Below are 21,535 nucleotides of genomic sequence, written 5' to 3'. Positions count from 1 at the left end.
ACACGAAGGGTAGTGGTTGAATGGAACGAGTTGCCTGAGGAGGTATTTGAGGCGGGGATTAACGCAACGTTTAAGAAACAATTAGACAGGTACATGGATAGGACAGGTTTAGAGGGATATGGACCAAACGCGGACAGGTGGGACAGGTGTAGCTGGGCCGGTCTGGGCAAATTGGGCCGAAGGGCCTGTTTCCATGCTGTATGACTAGGTTTTTAACAAATGTAACATAGACAAATGTTCTCATTCAGCGTGTTTATTACAGACTTGGGACAGTTGTTAAATTGATGAAAGCACAGTCTTTAAGGCCTGTGCGAAAGGTGTCACTGCATATGTGGGTGGACAAGACAAAGCGCACAAGCAAACTCATCAGCGGCTGGGTGAACACTGGTCTTTCAATTGTTGGCACTGCTGTTGACACTGCTGTAGCAGCTGCTGACATTGTTGTTGGCATTGCTCCAGTGTCTTTGATTGCGGTTGCCCCCCCTGCTGCTGCTGCTGTTGCTGCTGCTGCTGCTGCTGCTGCTCCTCACACAACACAATCACTTTGAGTGCTGTACCTTTCTTCACCAGCTCAAATGCTTCTATTGCTTGCTCCAGAGGCATGCGATGTGTGATCAATGGTTTCACATCTATTTTCTTTGAGGCCAACATGTCAATTGCAGTTGGCCACCTAAAATACAAAATAAAAAGGCAGGTTTCATTTTGTACAGCATTATAGTGGGAAAGCAGACAAGAATATTTAAATCTATACTCATAGTACAATATAGACACAAAATGCTGGAGTAACTCAGCGGGACAGGCAGCATCTCTGGAGAGAAGGAATGGGTGATGTTTCAGGTCGAGACCCTTCTTCAGACTGATCGACGTTGGTGAGGCCACATTTAAAGTATGGTGTTCAGTTTTGGTCACCCTGTTATATGAAAGATGTATCTCGACCCGAAACGTCACTCATTCCCTTCTATCCAGAGATACTGCCCGTCATGCCGAGTTACTCCGGCATTTTGTGTCTATCTTCATAGGAAAGATGTTAAGCTCGAAAGGGTGCAGCAAAGATTTAAGAGGATGTTGCCAGGAGTCGTGGTCCTGAGCAAGAGGGAGAGGTTGAATGAGCTAGGGATTTATTCCTTGGACGGCAGTAAGATGAGGGGGTAATCTTATAGAGGTGTAAAAGATCATGAAAGAAATAGATAGGGTAAATGCACATACTTTTTTACTCAATAGGGCAATGAGGAACATGGGGACATAGGTTTAAGGTGAGGGAGGAAAGAATGAATGGGCAATTTTTTTTACACAAAGGGTGTTAGGTATATGGAATGAGCTGCTGGAGGAGGTAGTTGAGGCACAAGGTATCACAACACTTAAAAAAACATTTGGACATGCACATGGATAGATAGGATAGGTTTCATAGAAACATAGAAAATAGGTGCAGGAGTAGGCCATTCGGCCCTTCGAGCCTGCACCGCCATTCAATATGATCATGGCTGATCATCCAACTCAGTATCCTGTACCTGCCTTCTCTCCATACCCCCTGATCCCTTTAGCCACAAGGGCCACATCTAATTCCCTCTTAAATATAGCCAATGAACTGGCCTTCAAGGGATATGGGCCAAATGAAAGCAGGTGGAAACTAATATACATGCATGTTGGTCGACATGAGTAAGTTGGGTCGAAGGGCCTGCTTTCGCACTCCATCTCTTTGACTCTTCATATCATTTAATTAGAATGAATGATCCCAAGAACACAATCAAATATTCATTTACCAGAACCCCAAAAATACTACTGTGAAAAGTTAAATATTTTATGTTTTCAGTATGTTATTCTTCCTTCTGCACAATTTGCAATGGGCCTGGCAGTCACTGCCATTCAGAAATCCTCACCACAATCAAAAAGATCATCCCCCATCAGTACCCCGTTCCTGCCTTCTCCCCATATCCCCTGACTCCAAGGGTCTCAACCAGAAACGTCACCCATTCCTTCTCTCTAGAGATGCTGCCTGTCCCACTGAGTTACTCCAGCTTTTTGTGTCTATTTCAGGAGAGAATACTTGTTACTTTGGGGGTACTTACGTGTTGCAGTATCTGAAAACCCCTCGGATATCCAGCTCTCGGGTTATTGCAGTTAGTAAAGGGGCATTTGTCGAAGTTTGGCCCATGCCAATTAATACCAGTACTCCTCCTGCCCTGGTAGCCTAAAAGAAGAAAGAGGTAAGCCAGATAATAAAAATGTCTTCATTCTAAAACAATACATAAAAATTGGAGTTTACTGCTTTTCCCATTCATTTTCCTTTGTGAGGCCGGTGAAGGAAAAATGGGAAAAAAAAAATTAGAGGAGCCGATTATAATGCATAACCACAACGTGGGTATCTGATCTGAAGCTCATTTCATAGTCAAACATGATATCAAAGTTGCAACAGTGATGTGGAGTAGAGACAGAATCAGTGGTTGGCTGGGAATCAAAGTAAATGACTTAAAGGGCCTGTCCCACGAGCATGCGACTGCATGCGGCAAGCGCGACCAAACTGGAAGCGGGGGCCGTGCGGAGGTCGAGTGAGTGACGTGAAGTTCGAGCGAAGTCCGTGGGAAGTTCGCGAGTGACGTACGGCATCGAGGTGGCTGCGGGCTGGCAGGCCGTTGCCGCGCGGAATTTTTGAACATTCAATTTTTCGGAGCCCCGCGCGATGTCGGTACCAGCTCCGCACAACTCCATACGGCTCCGGCGATCGAAGTGGGACTGGCCCCGTGAGGCCGTATGGCTCAAGCGACCACGTTAGGTCGCACTTGCCGCATGCAGTCGCATGCTCGTGGGACAGGCCCTATAGTCCATCCCAAAATAGGGGAAGTTGCTGCTCATCTACTCGAAATATTGAAAAAAGTTTGACAATTTAGAAGCACTTAATGAGAAGGTAGTGAGGTAGACCTTGGTAAAACTGACATGATGTTCTTAGGTGATATTGCCAAGGCGCCACCATGGAGATAAGATAAAGAAGTCTGCCTTAGTTACATTGTTGGGTAATACCAGAAGGACCAATGTTGAAAGTAAATATGTTGCAGAGTAGTCACCAGCTCACCACATATTCTTTCAAGATTGTGTTAATGACAGCACCATTGTGATATTAAGTTTTATCTTCAGAGAGTTTCGGTGCGTGCAATATTCATGCCCTGGAACGATGAAGATTACAAAAAGTTGTGAACACTGCCCACTCCATCTGACCTCCCCACCATTGAAGGGATTTACCGGAGCATCATCAGAGACCCACACACCATCCTGGCCACACACTCACTTCACCCCTGCCATCGGGATGAAGATGCAGAAGCCTGAAAACTGTAAAGTCTAGGTTCAGGAACAGCTTCTTCCCTACAGCCATTAGGCTAACAAAAACACTAAAACCTCAAATAAGCTCTGAACTACATAGACTATTGTTCAAGAAGGAACTGCAGATGTTGGAAAATCGAAGGCAAACGTTGTCATTTTCCTTTGCTCTATAGATGCTGCCGCACCCGCTGAGTTTCTCCAGCAATTTAGACTATTATTGTTATTATTGCACTATTATCGTCTGTTTGTTATGTGTATGTGTGTGCCCGTGTGTATATACACACACTGAACTTTTTTTTCCTCATTTATTATATTGTTTACCGTGTACCATGTTTTCATATTCTGTTGTGCTGCTGCAAGTAAGAATTTCATTGTTTTATGAATGAATAAGTTTATTGGCCAAGTATTCACATACAAGGAATTTGCCTTGGTGCTCCGCCCACAAGTGACAACATGGCATACAGTGACAGTTAAATAGATGCATAAAACATTAAACATTAATAATAAAAATTATCTGGGACCTATAACAATAAAACACTCTTGACTTGAATAAAGTTTAGTAAGGAAATGAAAACATCAGTTCAGATAAACGCTGCAAGGCAGTCAATAATAAATGGTCAGTGGTCGTGGTGATGCAATGTATCAGCAAGCCATGAATAGCTAGTTCAATTCTCCTTCATCAAGTTATGAAACTAAAATTGTTAACTTGTGAGCTGCCACCAGGTAGACTTCAGCAGCAAAACAATAATTGATCTCTAAATCGGAACACACAGACACGAGCTGGGGTTTGAAAGGCATAGATAGGTCAGACAGTCAGAACTCTTCTATCATGGTGGAAATGTCAAAGACTAGAGGGCATCGTTCTAACGAGGGGAGCAAAATTTAGATGTGTGGTGTGTGGCCGTTTTTTCTTTACACACAGAGAGTGGTGGGTGCTTGAACTGCTCCGTCAGAGGTGGCAAAGGCATATACAATAGTGGTGGTTAAAAGGCTTTTAGTGAGGCATTTAAATATTCAGGGAATGAGGAGGGATGTGAATCAAGTGCAGGCAGCTGAGATTAGTTTATCTTGGCACGTGTTCGACAGAGACATTGTGGACCAAGGGCTTGTTCCTGTTCCTGTTCCTGCACTGTTGAATGTTCGATTTTCCAGGGTGGATTTGTATTTTTGTATTTAATCATGCAAAGCTTTGACCATACATCAGTTCCACAACTTTAATACTCACATAGATTCCAGTCTGGACACTTTGTTCTGCTCCGGTGGCATCAATAGTTACATCTGGCATGCCACAAAGACTAGTCTTCACCTTCTGTGCCAATTCACGAGGGCATGTACATTTTTCCACTTTAAAGACAGCAGCGGCACCCAGGCACTTTGCCATATCCAGTCGCTCCTGTACCATGTCTGGAACAATTTAATGAGCTGATGAGACCTCAGATTATTAAATTGTGTCTGACCAATTTGCCTTTTTTACTTTTGCAGAATATCACAACGTTCCCACTCACTATGAACTCTTTTCACGCTTCAATGAAAATACTGACACGAGCAATAAAAATAAAATTAAACTTTTCTTAAATTATACAAGATGCTGGTAAAATGAACTCTGGATGAGGTTATGCTCATTTTAAAAAATGGCACTCAAATACCTAATTTAATGACCAATTAAAAGGGGTTCCTCTAATGTAAGGTGCAGCCAGGGGAAGGTGTTGGAAGAAGATACAATATTGGCATTTAAATAGCATTTAGACGCACACAAATATGTAGGGAATGGAGAGAAATGGATCACGAGCAGGCAGAGGCGGCTGGTTTCATTTGACATCATTTCCACAAATATGTAGTATAATGTTCTATGTAGGGATGGGATACTGAGTTGGATGATCAGCCATGATCATATTGAATGGCTGTGCAGGCTCGAAGGGCCGAATAGCCTACTCCTGCACCTATTTTCTATGTTTCTATGTAATCTTTAAGGGACGTATGCAATTCCAAGTCTATGTATCTTATCTGTCCTTAAAGCAGCCAAGTAATCCATTCAGTTTCATGGGCTTGGCTTGGGCCAAGCTTGGGCTGCTTACAACCCAGTGGTTTGGCTTTCTTGATTATTATTAATTTCTCTAACTTCAATGAACCCTCGCAACCCTCTCTCCTCCCCCCCCCCCACCAGCTTCAAAGTCGTCTTGAGTCTCATTGTCTGTAGCATTCTCACCTAGCACACAGCTAACGATAGCCTGTTTCCTTTATCAGCATAACTTTTTCACATATCTTTCATTCATTTGTTCTATATTCCTCTACTTCACTGTCTACACCTCTTGTTTCCCTCTCCCCGACACTCAGTCTGCAGAAGTGTCTCGACCTGAAACGTCACCTATTCCCTTTTCTCCAGGGATGCTGTCTTACTGAATACTGAGCTGAGTTACTCCAGCTTATTGTGTCAAAGTTCAATGGGTAATTATGGACTGGGCAGTAAACTGCGACCCGAGTTCTATGAACAATGTTTTAAAACCTACAAATAACCTTACCGCAAACAGCAATGGGACAAGCCCCCATGGTCTTGGCAACAAGCAGATTCAGAAGTCCAACTGGTCCTACATAAAAGACAGAACGCACAAATATTTGTTCCAAGGTACATTTTGTATTCTCGCAGTTAATGATAATTTCTGCTTGCATGTGTGTATGTGGGGTGGGGTGTGTGTGAGTGTTTTTGTTGTCAATATCAATTTGTCTCAAGGTCAAATTTTGTCAGTTCCCCTTTTGGTTAATAATATCAGTGGAAGGAGATCCGCTTTAGAAACTACATACCTGCTCCCATGATGAGGACCTTGTGACCCATCTGTACCCTACCTCTGCGACAGGCATGGATCGCGACAGACAGCGGCTCAACCAGTGCACCTTCCTCATAACTCACACACTCTGGAAGCCTAAAATTGGGAAATTATAAGCATTAAACTCTTCTTATTGGAAACATATAATTCAATAGCATGAAGCTTTCCGCGTCATTCCTCATTTTTAGCATTGAGTGATGTTGAACTCAAAATGGAATATGAACAACATTCAGAAACCTCCTGTCCACTAACCTGTCCACTATCATTAGCTAATTGTAGCAGCAGCTATCATTGTAGCTATGCTTACTATATTGTATTACTATATATATATATATGCTTACAATATATATACTAAATGCCATATCTATAAGTGTTTCTAGACAATAGTCGTTTATTAAATGGAACATGATTATGCTATCAAATGATGATAAAATAGGTTAAAAATGATATAAATTAATACAATTCCATGGCATGTAACATATGCCATACATTATCTATTGGTTTGAAAGTTTATTCAGAAGTCTGTTTAAGGATATTCAAAAACAGAATGAATTAGATCTCCTGATACTCCATTGACTGAAGTTAATAACTAGCATAAACTGTACTTTAGTAATTGATGGAGTGAAGTCATACCTTGACTATTTATTGCCTTCCTGCTACTTATCCTAATGTTTTACAGCACATCACCACTGAGTTGTAATTACTAGAAAATCTTTATTTGGCTGCTTGTGCCATGAATTGAAAAAAAATTCTATCGCAGTTTCAGGAACAAAAAGTCTTGGGTGTGCATGCACATAGATCTTACAAGTGGTAGGTCAACAAAACAATTAAAAAATAGTATAAAGGGCCTGTCCCACTTACGCAATTTTTTCGGCAACTTGCCGCCACCCGTCATAGTCGCAAAAGCAGGTCTCCGACAATTTTCAACATGTTGAAAATCCAGCGGCGACCAGAAAAAGGTACGACTCTTTGGGCGACTACTCACGACCATACAGGCGGCACCCCTTGACATGTCGACACGTGACGCTTGTTTGGTTGTGAGTAGTTGCCCAAAGAGTCGTACCTTTTTCTGGTCACCGCTGGGTTTTCAACATGTTGAAAATTTTCGGCAACCTGCTGCGACTATGACGGGTGTTGGCAAGTCGCCGAAAAAAATCGCGTAAGTGGGACAGGCCCTTAAGATGTAAGAAATGAAACCGATTTGCAGGAAAATCTAAGCATGGCCTTGATAGGGCCTTCTTCTATGTTGTGATAGTTCTGTAATTTGAACAATAACTTATTGGAATAGTTAATTTGTAGCTGTCTTTTACCTAATGTTGTAGACAATTAAGTCCTCATTTTCGAATGAATATAGAAACATAGAAATTAGGTGCAGGAGTAGGCCATTCGGCCCTTCGAGCCTGCACCGCCATTCAATATGATCATGGCTGATCATCCAACTCAGTATCCCGTACCTGCCTTCTCTCCATACCCTCTGATCCCCTTAGCCACAAGGGCCACATCTAACTCCCTCTTAAATATAGCCAATGAACTGGCCTCGACTACCCTCTGTAGCATAGAGTTCCAGAGATTCACCACTCTCTGTGTAAAAAAAGTTCTTCTCATCTCGGTTTTAAAGGATTTCCCCCTTATCCTTAAGCTGTGACCCCTTGTCCTGGACTTCCCCAACATCGGGAGCAATCTTCCTGCATCTAGCCTGTCCAACCCCTTAAGAATGTTGTAAGTTTCTATAAGATCCCCTCTCAATCTCCTAAATTCTAGTGAGTATAAACCAAGTCTATCCAGTCTTTCTTCATAAGACAGTCCTGACATCCCAGGAATCAGTTTGGTGAACCTTCTCTGCACTCCCTCTATGGCAATAATGTCCTTCCTCAGATTTGGAGACCAAAACTGTACGCAATACTCCAGGTGTGGTCTCACCAAGACCCTGTACAACTGCAGTAGAACCTCCCTGCTCCTATACTCAAATCCTTTTGCTATGAAAGCTAACATACCATTCGCTTTCTTCACTGCCTGCTGCACCTGCATGCCCACTTTCAATGACTGGTGTACCATGACACCCAGGTCTCGCTGCATCTCCCCTTTTCCTAGTCGGCCACCATTTAGATAATAGTCTGCTTTCCTGTTTTTGCCACCAAAATGGATAACCTCACATTTATCCACATTATACTGCATCTGCCAAACATTTGTCCACTCACCCAGCCTATCCAAGTCACCTTGCAGTCTCCTAGCATCCTCCTCACAGCTAACACTGCCCCCCAGCTTAGTGTCATCCGCAAACTTGGAGATATTGCCTTCAATTCCCTCATCCAGATCATTAATATATATTGTAAATAGCTGGGGTCCCAGCACTGAGCCTTGCGGTACCCCACTAGTCACTGCCTGCCATTGTGAAAAGGACCCGTTTACTCCTACTCTTTGCTTCCTGTTTGCCAGCCAGTTCTCTATCCACATCAATACTGAACCCCCAATGCCGTGTGCTTTAAGTTTGTATACTAATCTCTTATGTGGGACCTTGTCGAAAGCCTTCTGGAAGTCCAGATACACCACAACCACTGGTTCTCCCCTATCCACGCTACTAGTTACATCCTCGAAAAATTCTATAAGATTCGTCAGACATGATTTACCTTTTGTAAATCCATGCTGACTTTGTCCAATGATTTCACCACTTTCCAAATGTGCTGCTATCCCATCTTTAATAACTGACTCTAGCAGTTTCCTCACTACCGATGTTAGACTAACTGGTCTGTAATTCCCCGTTTTCTCTCTCCCTCCCTTCTTAAAAATATCAATGTATTCTTCAATAATTTCATCAGTCTCTCCACAGGTAGCTCTCAGTCCACCATAATATGTTGCCTTGCGTAAGACCCATGTTAGTGGCAGGTCCCTTGGACTAATTATTTGCCCAAATTCTATCTCTGCATTTCATAAAGGCATCCCGCATGTGTATGTTTCAAATAATTAATAAGTTTAGGTGAAACTTAAACGCAAACATAAACTCAAATTATCCTTGAGGCTTAATTCACCCTTAATTTCAATTTATGAACAAGTCAGTGGTCTCAGCTGATGCATAATATTAATCTTGTCGTTGCCCAATATTTAATCTATGCTAGGGACAATGGTGTGATGCTGGTGAGGCCACATTTTGAGTATTGTGTTCCGTCTGGGCACCATGTTATAGGAAAGATGTTGTCAAGCTTGAAAGAATACAGAGAAGATTTACGAGGATGTCGCCAGGACTGGAGGGTCTGAGCTATAGGGAGAGGTTGAGCAGGCTGGAACTCCACTCCTTGGAGCGCAGGAGGATGAGGGGTGACCTTATAGATGGGCTTAAAATCATGAGAGGAATAGATTGGGTAGATGCACAGAGTCTCTTGCCCAGAGTAAGTGAATCGAAGACCAGAGGGAGTAGGTTTAAGGTGAAGGGGAAAATATGTAATGGGAATCTGAGGGGTAACCTTTTCACACAAAGGGTGGTGGGGGTGTGGAACAAGCTGCCAGAGGAGGTAGTTGAGGCAGGGACTATCTCAACGCTGAAGAAACAGTTAGACAGGTACATCGATAGGACAGGTTTGGACTGATATGGGACAAACTCTGGCAGGTGGGACTAGTGTAGCAAGGGCATACTGGCTGGTGTGGGCAAGTTGAGCTGTATCACTCTGGCTCTATGATCAGCCTTTATTTTCATTCCCAACCTTGAGATGGCCACGGCCATGCAAGTAAGTAATCATGAGCGACTTACTTGAAGCAGTACTTGGCATTGTGGACATAGTACCGACATAGGGTCCCGTCGTCGGGAGGAGTAGCACAGAAAAAAATTGTTGAAGAAAGATTGTAACGTCCAATTTTGCAATAGTCACAATTCTCTCGAGGAACGCCAGGCTCGATGGTAACTCTGTCACCTGCAGTGGAGGAAATACTTGAGATAAATGCATGCATGTTTTCTTCCAGCAAACAATCACTGTTTATTAGTATTACTGGCACAGAATGTAATCATTATAGTCAATGCCTACTATGTTCTGTTGTGCTGTAGCAAAGCAAGAATTTCATTGTCCTATCATGGATACATGACAATAAACTCACTTGAACTCACTTGAACTTGAATATTTGTATTCCCTTATCTGGGGCAAGGCCTAGTCTTTTCCCATCCCAACTATTAGACATAGTCATTTAGTCAACTATTCTTATTAGTAAATCAAAAGAGAGCCATTATGACATTAATTTCCAAATAGGCCAATGATGTTATTTCTTTACGGTGAAATCATCAGCTTAATATCAGACTGTCACCACACAGTGATGTGGGTTCAGATCTTCTAAACTGCGTGAAAATGTTGCCTATTGCTCCTTTTTAAATGCCCCCTCACCTTAAACCTATGCCCACATTCGGCTACTCTGGTGAAAGCTACCTAATCCACCACCCTCATGATTTTTTTAATACCTCTTTAAGGTCATCCCTTAGTTTCCAATGTTTCAGCAAAGGAAAGATCCAGCCTCTCAGACTTCTCCTTATAACTCTAACCTTCCAGATCTGGCAACATAAAATCTCTGCAAGGTTAAGACGCAAAATGCTGGAGTAACTCAATGGATCTGGCAGCATCTCTGGAGAAAATGGATAGGTGACGCTTCGGGACGGAGCCTTCTTCAGATTGATTGTAGGGATATGGGAACTGGAAGCACGAAAAGACCAGGACAAATCAGGGTCGACATACACAGGAGTGTATGTTGAAGTTACCTAAAATTAGAGAATTCTATGTTCATACTGCTGGAGTAGTAAGCTACCCAAGTGAAATATGAGGTATTCTTCCTCCCATTTGCGTGTAGCCTCACCTGGCAATGGAGTGGGCCTAGGACAGAAAGGTCAATGTGGGAATGAGAAGAGGAGTTAAAAGGGTTTGCAACTGGGAGATCCAGTAGGCCAATGTGCATTTGAAACAGTAGCAGAACCCAGTTGCAGCAGAGGTGTTCAGATCAAAACCCCGATGAGACCGATGAGTTTCAGTGACTAGTTAGAACTGACCTCAAGGGCCAGAGTTAGGGTGGGAGATTGCAATTTTCACGTGGTCCGCCCTGTTTCAACGAATGCAATTAACCCGGCGTGCACAATCAAATAGAACAAGTTGTCCTACAACTTTAGGCTGTGCACGCCATACGCAGGAAGAAGTAGAAGGGACAGAGTTAATTGCAGAAAAAGTGAGATCATGTTCTTTGGAGACTGGTCCAATCAATCTTTTGGGTCAGATTTGGCCAGTTCTAATTCATCAACCATAACACTGCCTCATTTGATATTCTCTAGGTGCTACCTGATCTGCCAAATATTTCCAGTATTCTATTTCAGATTATTAACAATTTGCTTTTTTCTGCTTCTTCAATTTTCTCTCTGCTAACTGCATTCAACTTTACATTTACTGTTCTCCGGACAGATCGGTGATATGCATTCATATCGCTCTCTATTTGACGGCATGAGCAGCATTTGTGTCACCTGGGCCATCAGAGGCATCCCCTTCATTTTCTCCATCTCTCCTTCTGTAAACCTTAACCCTAATTCTCTCTCTAAAGATACTCCTAAACCTTCCGAATGTTATGCAACATTTTTTGGTTTCAGTTCCAATTTCCAGAATCTGCATTTTATTTTAGCTTGCTTTTTAAATCCATCTCATGCACCATGAGTTCCAATTATCTAAAAGTACTGAGTATATGGTTTCCAGAGGCTAAGGCATGCCCCAAGAATTGGGTGGAATACACAGCCAATGTGAACAGAATAACCCATGTTAACATGAGAAAACAAGAAAGGAAACATTTGACCCCTTGTGTGATCTTCAGTGGCAATTTTCTGCCATGATCTCACATTTGGTAATTTCTTTAATATTTCAACTTGTATCAATCTTATCTTGGGTATAACTATTGACCAAGCATCCTCAACCCTCCCAGAGAGACAAGTCAAAATGTTGATAATCCTTTGGGTGCTGAGAAATCTCATAATCTCAATCTTGAATGACCACCCATGTATCTTGACTCTTTTGTGTAGTGTGTGTGCAAAACACAAATAATTTCACTGTGCCTTCATGGTAGATGTGACAATAAAGTGTCTGTCTGCCTGTCTGTCTGTCTGTCTGTCTGTCTGTCTGTCTGTCTGTCTGTCTGTCTGTCTGTCTGTCTGTCTATCTATCTATCTATCTATCTATCTATCTATCCATCTATCTATCTATCTATCTATCTATCTATCTCTATCTATCTGTCTATCTGTCTATCTGTCTATCTGTCTATCTGTCTATCTATCTATCTATCTATCTACCCATCGAAACATAGAAAATAGGTGCAAGAGTAGGCCATTCGGCCCTTCGAGCCTGCACCGCCATTCAATATGATCATGGCTGATCATCCAACTCAGTATCCTGTACCTGCCTTCTCTCCATACCCCCTGATACCTTTAGCCACAAGGGCCACATCTAACTCCCTCTTAAATATAGCCAATAAACTGGCCTCAACTACCTTCTGTGGCAGAGAATTCCAGAGATTCACCACTCTCTGTGTGAAATCCATCTATCCATCCATCTATTCATCTATCCATCTATCCATCCATCTCTGTCTATCTGTGTGAGTATCTGACTGCCTGCCTGCCTGCCTGACTGTCTGTCATCATCCCTGTCAACTCTGTAAGAACTTTGAACTTTTCTGTGAGCTCACACCCACTCATTTCCCACAACCTGTGACAAATCTTTTGCGAAATCTTTCTCCATACACCAAACCCACCCAACAATCCCAGGTAGCAATCTGCTAAAATATTGCTGCACTCCCTTTGTTACAGGTAAATCCCTCCTGAGTGAAATAGGACCTGTACACAGTATTTCAGACGGAATGTGTAGGAAGGAACTGCAGATGCTGGTTTAAACTGAAGTTTAAAATGGTGGAGAAACTCAGCGGGACAGGCAGCATCTCTGGAGAGAAGGAATGGGTGACCTTTCGGGTCGAGACCCTTCTTCAGACTAGAGTCAGGGAAGAGGGAAACGAGAGATATGGACGGTGAGGTAGAGAGATGTAGAACAACTGAATGAAGGAATGCAAAAATGATGATAAAGGAAATAGACCATTGTTAGCTGTTTGCTGGGTGAGAACGAAAAGCTGGTGCGACTTGGATGGGGGAGGGATGGAGAGAGAGGGAATGCAGGGGTTATTTGAAGTTAGAGAAATCAATACTCATACCACTGGGTTGGAAGCTGCACAAGCGAAATATTTCTCCAATTTGAGCTTAGCCTCAACTCTGACAATGGAGGAGAGGCCTACCTGATCTCCCGGTTGCCGAACACTTTAATTCCCCTGGTAGACAAAAATGCTGGAGAAACTCAGCGGGTGAGGCAGCATCTATGGAGCGAAGGAAATAGGCAACATTTCGGGCCGAAACCCTTCTTCAGACTGATGGACTCCCCTTCCCATTCTCACACTGACCTTTCTGTCCTAGGCCTGCCTCCTTGCATGCTATTCACAGTATATCATATGCAACTCACTAGGGCCATGTGTAATTGGAGGAATCCCTGCATTTATACTCAAACCTGTTAGCCATGGAGCATTTGCCACTTACTTTCCTAACTGTTGCTGAATCTCAATGTCGACACTCCAAATGCTATTTTGCACTTTGAAGCTTTTCGGGATCATGAAGGCATTGCATACATATTCTTACGTTTCTTCCTATTTTATCGTGAACTGACCTACTTTGAGATTTGTTACTCCAGACCCCAGTTTGAAAACAGTCCCCGCGGCTTCATGTCCCAAAACCATTGGTTTCTTCACAACAAACTCTCCAAGTTTTCCATGTTGCCAGTAATGGATATCAGAGCCGCAGATCCCAACGGAATGCATCTTCAACAGAACCTCTGAAAGGCAGTGGGGGACAATTAAAACAACGTTTCAAACTGGAAAACATCGCATGACAGAAGAAAGTCTTAAAAATTTAGATGTAATTTTTAACAATTTTTTTTAAATTACGCTGTTAAGAATATTCAGTTTAAGAGAGAGTGCATTTGATTTTAACTTTGGTTTTAGATTTATTTTTCTGTTTAGAGAATTTCAATCATTTCTGTCGGTCATGTGGACTGATGAATTTTCCAAACCAATAATACAAATGTGGCTGACTTGCTGCTGATAAGCCCAGAAAAATGGTACACTTCATCCCTGCTTAATTCCAAGCCACTGCCATGAGGATGTTTCCAGGAGTAGAGGGTGTGAGCTATAGAGAGAGGTTGAGTAGGCTGGGACTCTATTCCTTGGAGTGCAGGAGGACGAGGGGTGATCTGATAGAGGTGTAAAAGATCATGAGAGGAATAGATTGGGTAGATGCACGGAGTCTCTTGCCAAGAGTAGGTGAATCGAGGACTAGAGGACATTGGTTTAAGTTGAAGAGGAAAAGATTTAATAGGAATAAGGGGTAATCCATCTAGAACGGAGACGAGGAAACACTTTTTCTCACAGAGTTGTGAGTATGGAATTCTCTGCCTCAGAGGGCAGTGGAGGCCAGTTCTCTGGGTACTTTCAAGAGAGAGCTAGATAGGGCTCTTAAAAATAGCGGAGATATGGGAAGAAGGTAGGAACGGGGTACTGATTGGGGATGATCAACCATGATCACATTGAATGGCTCAAAGGGCCGAATGGCCTACTCCTGCGCACCTATTGTCTATTGTCTATTGGAATCTGAGGTGTAACTTTTTCACACAAAGGGCGGTGGGTGTATGGAACAAGCTGCCAGAGGAGGTAGTTGACGCAGGGACTATCCCAACATATAAGAAACAGTTAGACAGGTACATGGATAGGACAGGTTTGGAGGGATATGGACCAAATGCAGGCAGGTGGGACATGTTGGCCGGTGTGGGCAAGTTGGGCCGAAGGGCCTGTTTCCACACTGTATCACTCTATGATTCTAGAAAAAAAGTAATCAGGTCCAAGAACATCAGACAGCCAGAACTTTACTCAGTCACTCTAAATTATAATTTATTCAATGGGTTTAGTTTACTCATTTTACACAGATTGTTAGTGTGGTGTAGTTGATGGTGTGATGCATGTGGTCTAGTGCTCTGGTATAAATCCAGAGGCCACTGGTTAACAAATCTCGCAAAAGGAAGCCATGTACATAACCTCCGCGCCATCAAGACTTGCAGAATGCCTCCTCGTAGGAACACATAGTAACTGGGACCACCTTTGATCCGGGGTGAAACGGTGGAGGAATATTGGCCCCAGAGATGCGACGTGCAGATCTACCGGCGTGTGGACTTGTCCTGGAGTCCACCAACCATGTCCTACGCTCTGGGTCAAACAGAACCACACTACCTTTCGGTGAGGCTCAAGAGAGCAAAAGGCATTGGAGCTGGAGTCCCTATAGATGGTTAGCTGATCCTTCTGGCAACTCCTGCAATCAAGTAGCCTCCAGATGTAGCAGCCACTTTGTTCCTCTGCAATCCGCCTGTTAGGTCAAGAGGGGACACTGCAGATGCTGGTCAAGCCTGCCCTTCTAATTATCTGTCTGGGCTTGCGCCAAACCAAATGGAAGGGTCCCCAAGCAGGACAAAGCCAAAGCCGCGCCATCATGTCTCGCAAATTGATGGAAGCCAACCAAACACACAGATTGCAGAATTGAAAATACATTTTGAAATGAACGTCACTATTTTTCCTGGGAAGTTTGAAGACATATTTAGAAAAATGAATGAACAATTAGATTTGTAAAAATCAACGCAAGATGATACTTGACACTAATTTTGCTTTGAGCAACCTGATCAAAGTACAAGGAAAATTCACTTTAATATATTTTTATAGATCTGTTAAAATTAAAAACCAGAATACTGAAGCATTTTTACTCTGTAGAAATATAGCATCTATTGCACTCTTATTTTATACATGTAGGTATATTTATTAAATTTTTCAAGAGAGAGTTAGATATAGCTCTAGGGCTAACGGAATCAGGGGATATGGGGAGAAAGCAGGAACGGGGTATTGATTTTGGATAATCAGCCATGGTCATATTGAAGGGTGGTGCTGGCTTGAAGGGCCGAATGGCCTACTCGTGCACCTATTTTCTGTGTTTCTATGGTTCAAGTATCAAGTATCTTCCATTTTCGAGAGGGGACAATGGTGAAACGTTAAGGACCTGCAGCCCGAACCTAATGTTTGCATCCATTAATCACCTTGCAGATCAGTACAATAGCATGACATTTATTGTTGAACATGTATTTCTAAGGCTTGCCGTAGTACCAGCCACAGATTCATAAATGATAATGGGAGAACAACAGAGGAAGCCTTTCTTCCGGAGGTTTTTGAAGGACATGCTTACCGCCAGCTCCTGGTTCTGGAATTGGGCGTTTGTCCTAAGGAGAGAAAATAAGTACTTTTTACATGAGTTAATACAAATAAATCTTGCAATAGAAACAAATAGATGTTGGTATTGGGCCATTATTCTCAGGTATACCAAGGTACAGTGGAAAACTTAGTTTGCATGCTATCCAGTCAAATCTACTAGACACGCATATGATCAAACCATGCACAAGTATGGGAGATGAATACCAGAGTATATTGTGTTGCAGCAGTGCAGTTACAGAGAAAGTGCAGATTTAAAAAAAGTGCATGAGCCACAATGATGTAGGTTGGGAGATTGGATCTACACTCTTAGTTTCTGAGAGGAACATTCAGTAGTTTAGTTCATTGTCACATGTACCGAGGGGTTCAGTGAAAACTTTTGTAAAACATCAAAAAACATTGGAAGAGCTGCTCTTCTTTTTTTTGTTTTACAATTAGATAGTTGGGAATGTCTAGGACCAGAGGTCATAGCCTCAGAATTAAAGGGTGCTCTTTTAGAACTGAGGTGAGGAGGTACTTTTTTAGTCAGAGGGTAGTTAATCTGTGGAACTCATTGCTACAGAGGGCTGTGGAGGCCAAGTCAGTGGATATTTTTAAGGCAGAGATAGACAAATTCTTGATTAACTTCTTTACTCAGAGAGTGGTAGCGGTGTGGAATGAGCTTCCAGGGGAAGTGGTGGCGGCAGGTTCGTGGGTATCATTTAAGAATAAATTGGATAGGCATATGGATGAGAAGGGAATGGAGGGTTATGGTATGAGTGCAGGCAGGTGGGACTAAGGGAAAAAAATTGTTCGGCGCGGACTTGTAGGGCCGAGATGGCCTGTTTCCGTGCTGTAATTGTTATATGGTTATATGGTTATAGTACGGGTGTCAAGGGTTATGGGGAGAAGGCAGGAAAATGGGGTTAGGAAGCAGAGATCAGCCATGATTGAATGGCAGAATGGACTCGATGGGCCGAGTGGCATAATTCTACCCCTATAATTTGTGAACAATTGTAATTCGGTTGTATTCAACCACATTGTACCTCCCTTCAAAAAATGCAGGTTGGCATTAATGGGTAACGTCACTGGCAATACTGGCTTGCCTTGTCTGTGTTGTGTTTAGCCAAACCGTGTCACAATTAGAAATCATTGTTGCATGAAATATTCATGTGGCCCTCCCTGGTTATACCAGTTTGTGTTTTTCTTTTTTTAAAACAGGTATATAGACGTTGAAGATATGAGATTCGTCTTAGCAGGAAAATCAGAGCAATTTTTAAAGACATGGTCTCCTTTTATTGATTCATTACAAGTATAGTATTGTGCAACAGAACTCTGGAAATAAACCGATTCATGAACTGGGTGATGGGTGTGGTGAGATATGAAGCAGGTATATATCCACACACAAGGGCCCCTTTTCTTCATTTTTCTCTATTTTCTCTTTCTTTTTCTTCCTTTTTAAAAATTATTTTATGGGTCTTTGTCTTTAATTGTCTACAGGCTATCGCTTGGTCACCCCTGGACTACACACCTGGTAGTCTAGCGGTTTACATATCACTAGTTCCTACACTCATCCTTTTTTCTGGCTCTTTCTCTCTCGGTCTATCTTTCTTGTTAAATTTAAAATAGAAGTTGTACATGAAATGTATTTGGTCAGATGCCGTGGTTTATATTATTGTACACGGCTTCTAAATAAAAATACAAATTAAAAAAAAAAAAAAAAATAGGTGTATTAGATTTCATCTTTCAGAAGTGCATATGTGGGATGGTTATGGCTCAAGATATACAAGATCACATTGTATACAATTCAGAGTATACTAAAATGACTACATATCTTAAAAGGGGGGGGGGGCAATTCAGTTCATCATTGCCACCTGCTCTCCTCATTTTCAATTTAAGTATTATCTACCTATTCATAGTGACTGCTACAACAATTTCTCTTTTTGAAAACATTGCAAATCCTAACTACTCGTTGTGTATAAAGATCTTCTGCGACACGTCCAGTTCCTTTGCTGCTTATTTTAAATCCGTGCTTCTGTTTATTGACCTTACAGCTGTTTTTCTCTTCGCTCTTCACAATTTTAAATACCTCTTTGTGGCTTTCTGTGATGCAAACAGACCCTTTCAATCTATCAAGAACGTAGTAGGAGCTAGAGTAGGTCCCTCCAGCTTAACGTCACTGCATTTCACAAAGATGATCAAGGCTGATCTAATGCTGACCCCAACTCCAACTCTGTACCAAGTTCCCCATTATCCTCATTTCCTCCACCTCATTATACATCCCCATTCCCTAGATTTGTTCTAGTTGGTAGCTACTACACTTTAAAGAATCATACGATGTTTCCACGATGCAGGGATCAAGACATGAGGGCATATACTGCCCATGCCGACATAAAACAACTGGGTACAGGAACAGGCCCACAATGACCATGCTGAACGTGATGCCAAGTTAAATTAGTATCCATATCCCTCCATTCCCAACATACCCAGGTGCCTATCTGAAAGCCTTTTAAATTTCACTATTATAATAATAATAATAATAATAATAATAATAATAACTTTATTTATAAAGCACTTTAAACAACTGCAGTTGCCACAAAGTGCTGTACATGAGAACTCATGGACAAAAAGCTATTACAAACCATTAAAAAACATTAAAAACCGTAAAACGAAGGACTATAAAAAACACACTAAAAATTAAAAGACATTAAAAGCACTAAGAACAGGAGCAATGCTATATCTTCCTTAATACCACAACCACGGCAGCACATTCCAGGCACCCACCACTCTGTGTAAAACAATTGCCCCCACACACCTGTTTTAAACTGGGCCTGCCCACCCTTAAAGCTATCGTAAGTGAGAGGCCATTCGGCCCATCAAGTCTACTCCACCATTCAATCATGGCTGATCTATCTCTCGCTCCTAATCACATTCTCCTGCCTTCTCCCCACAACCGCTGACACCCTTGTACTAATCAGGAATCTATCTATCCCTGCCTTCAGTCTGAAGAAGGGTCTCGAACCGAAACGTTGCCTATTTCCTTCGCTCCATAGATGCTGCCTCACCCCGCTGAGTTTCTCCAGTATTTTTGTCTACCTTAAAAATATCCACTAACTTTCTTTGCCTCCACAGCCTTTTGTGGAAAAGAATTCCACAGATTCCACAGAAGCCCTCTAGTCTTTGACATTTCCAAACTTGATCAGATCACATCAATGACATATAAGACCATAATACCAGTGTTTGACACACAAGATGGCAAATGAACTGCAAGATCAGACTGTGTTATATTATCTACTGTCCAAAATGATCGGAGTAACCCCGGAAGATCACAAAGTGACTCCAGATGTTGAAAACTCGAAATTAAAGCAGAAGATGCTGCAAATGTTCAAATCAGACAACTCTGGAAAGAGAAACAGTTGGCTTTTCAGATTACCAGTTTTATATCGCCTGGCCCATGTACGACAAGTGCTAAATTCTCCGACATCTTCGAGTTCTTTTTCTTGCAACTGGGAGGAATTTTGGAAACGTTCAAAGGTGGCTGTAGAAGGAGACTGGGCTGCAGGCTTCCTTTACCACTGAAACAAAATTATCATTGGTCAACTTTCTCTGTCCAACTGTCTTTCTGTTATCTTTCCTTGGTCCAGCCTGTCTGTACAAACACGCACACCGCACCCTTTAGACGGTATAACGTCTTTAGCCTGGTGCCGGGAGTTTTTTTTTTAACGCAATTTGCGTCACAAATAGTAACGGGGTTACCTTTCAAACATGGGATGCCTGCTCCTGTGACATACACAGTTGTCACGGTTTACTGATCTGGACTTGATTTGCTCACCAACCATCCCCCCAAAAAAATTTAGCAACCAATAGCACAAAATATACTCTGTTGTCCCTAATAAGGAAAATTAGCAGCCTGAACAGAACCACCACCCCCCGCCCCCCACGACCCAAATATTCCCCCGAAACGTTTCAGATTCACATCACCAATCTAGAGTGGCAATCTTAACAGCAATACTAGTATTAGCGAGGAAGCTGCGAAATAACATGTTAATGATATTAGAAGCACAAAACATGGTGACACACACACACACACACACACATTGCTAGTGTTTCACAAGAGTGAAACGCAAAGAGCTGGAGGAACTCAGTGTGAGTCAGTATACATCAGGGGAGTGGAGGACAGACGACGTTTCAGGGTCGGAACCCTTCTTCAGACAGACTAGGAATGTCGTTTGGCCATTACCACCATAGATGCTGCCTGACCCACTGAGTTCCTCCAGCACTGTCATCATCTTGAGGCAAAATAGACGAGTTGGGAGCGAAAACATGACAATAGACAATAGACAATAGATGCAGGAGTAGGCCATTTGGCCCTTCGAGCCAGCACCCAGCACCGCCATTCAATGTGATCATGGCTGATCATCACCAATCAGTACCCCGTTCCTGCCTTCTCCCCATATCCCCTGACTCAGCTATTTTTAAGAGCCCTATCTAGCTCTCTATTGAAAGCATCCAGAGAACCCGCCTCCACCTGAGGCAGAGAATTCCACAGACTCACAACTCTATGTGAGATTTGATTTGCCCTATTTGATTTGACTGTGATAGAAAGACTCGCTGGATGTATCCAGTGGATTGGACAGTATCTGCAGAGAGGGAAGTGTCTTTGGTCAGTGTCTCCAGACAGCACCTTGTAATGCACCACAAATGAAAATCAGGGGGAAAAATTGCAGATGCTGGAAATCTGAAACGAAAACAGAAGAAGTACTCGAAACTGAGACACAAGATATAAAGGGACCTTGAACAGAAAGCAAGGTACCAGTGGGGGAACTTAGCATGGGATACCATACTGTGAGAGAAGGGTTAATAGGGATGGTTGATTTATACTAGAACTCTGAAAAATATAACTTAGAAAGAAATAAGGTGTCAGCAGAAGCCAGACTGCTGGTAGAATAAAGTAACAATATACAGAACAGAGGGAACTTCTAGATAAAGAAGTAACAGATAAAAACTCCAGCAGAAGCCTTTGACGTCAGGAGATGTTCCGAGACGTTCCTGGACGTTCTCGTGGGAATGTGGGCTTTATGTTATGA

General features: G+C 42.4%; 1 protein-coding gene across 1 annotated transcript; it reads right to left on the bottom strand.

Moving 5' to 3' along the window:
* Window positions 1-20,135, bottom strand: LOC116968280 (sorbitol dehydrogenase-like). Its single transcript, XM_033014992.1, has 9 exons — window positions 19,882-20,135; window positions 16,447-16,480; window positions 13,838-14,002; window positions 9,877-10,036; window positions 6,112-6,230; window positions 5,832-5,897; window positions 4,538-4,716; window positions 2,067-2,188; window positions 1-670 (listed from the first exon to the last, which is right to left on the bottom strand). The coding sequence occupies exons 1-9, from the start codon at window positions 19,930-19,932 to the stop codon at window positions 367-369; spliced, it is 1,200 nt and encodes a 399-aa protein (XP_032870883.1). The 5' UTR covers window positions 19,933-20,135; the 3' UTR covers window positions 1-366.
* Between the last annotated feature and the right edge of the window lie 1,400 nt (window positions 20,136-21,535).

This window comes from Amblyraja radiata, chromosome X, assembly GCF_010909765.2.
Source record: "Amblyraja radiata isolate CabotCenter1 chromosome X, sAmbRad1.1.pri, whole genome shotgun sequence".
NCBI classification, from domain to species: Eukaryota; Metazoa; Chordata; class Chondrichthyes; order Rajiformes; family Rajidae; genus Amblyraja; species Amblyraja radiata.
This window is presented reverse-complemented; position numbering and strand designations above follow the sequence as displayed.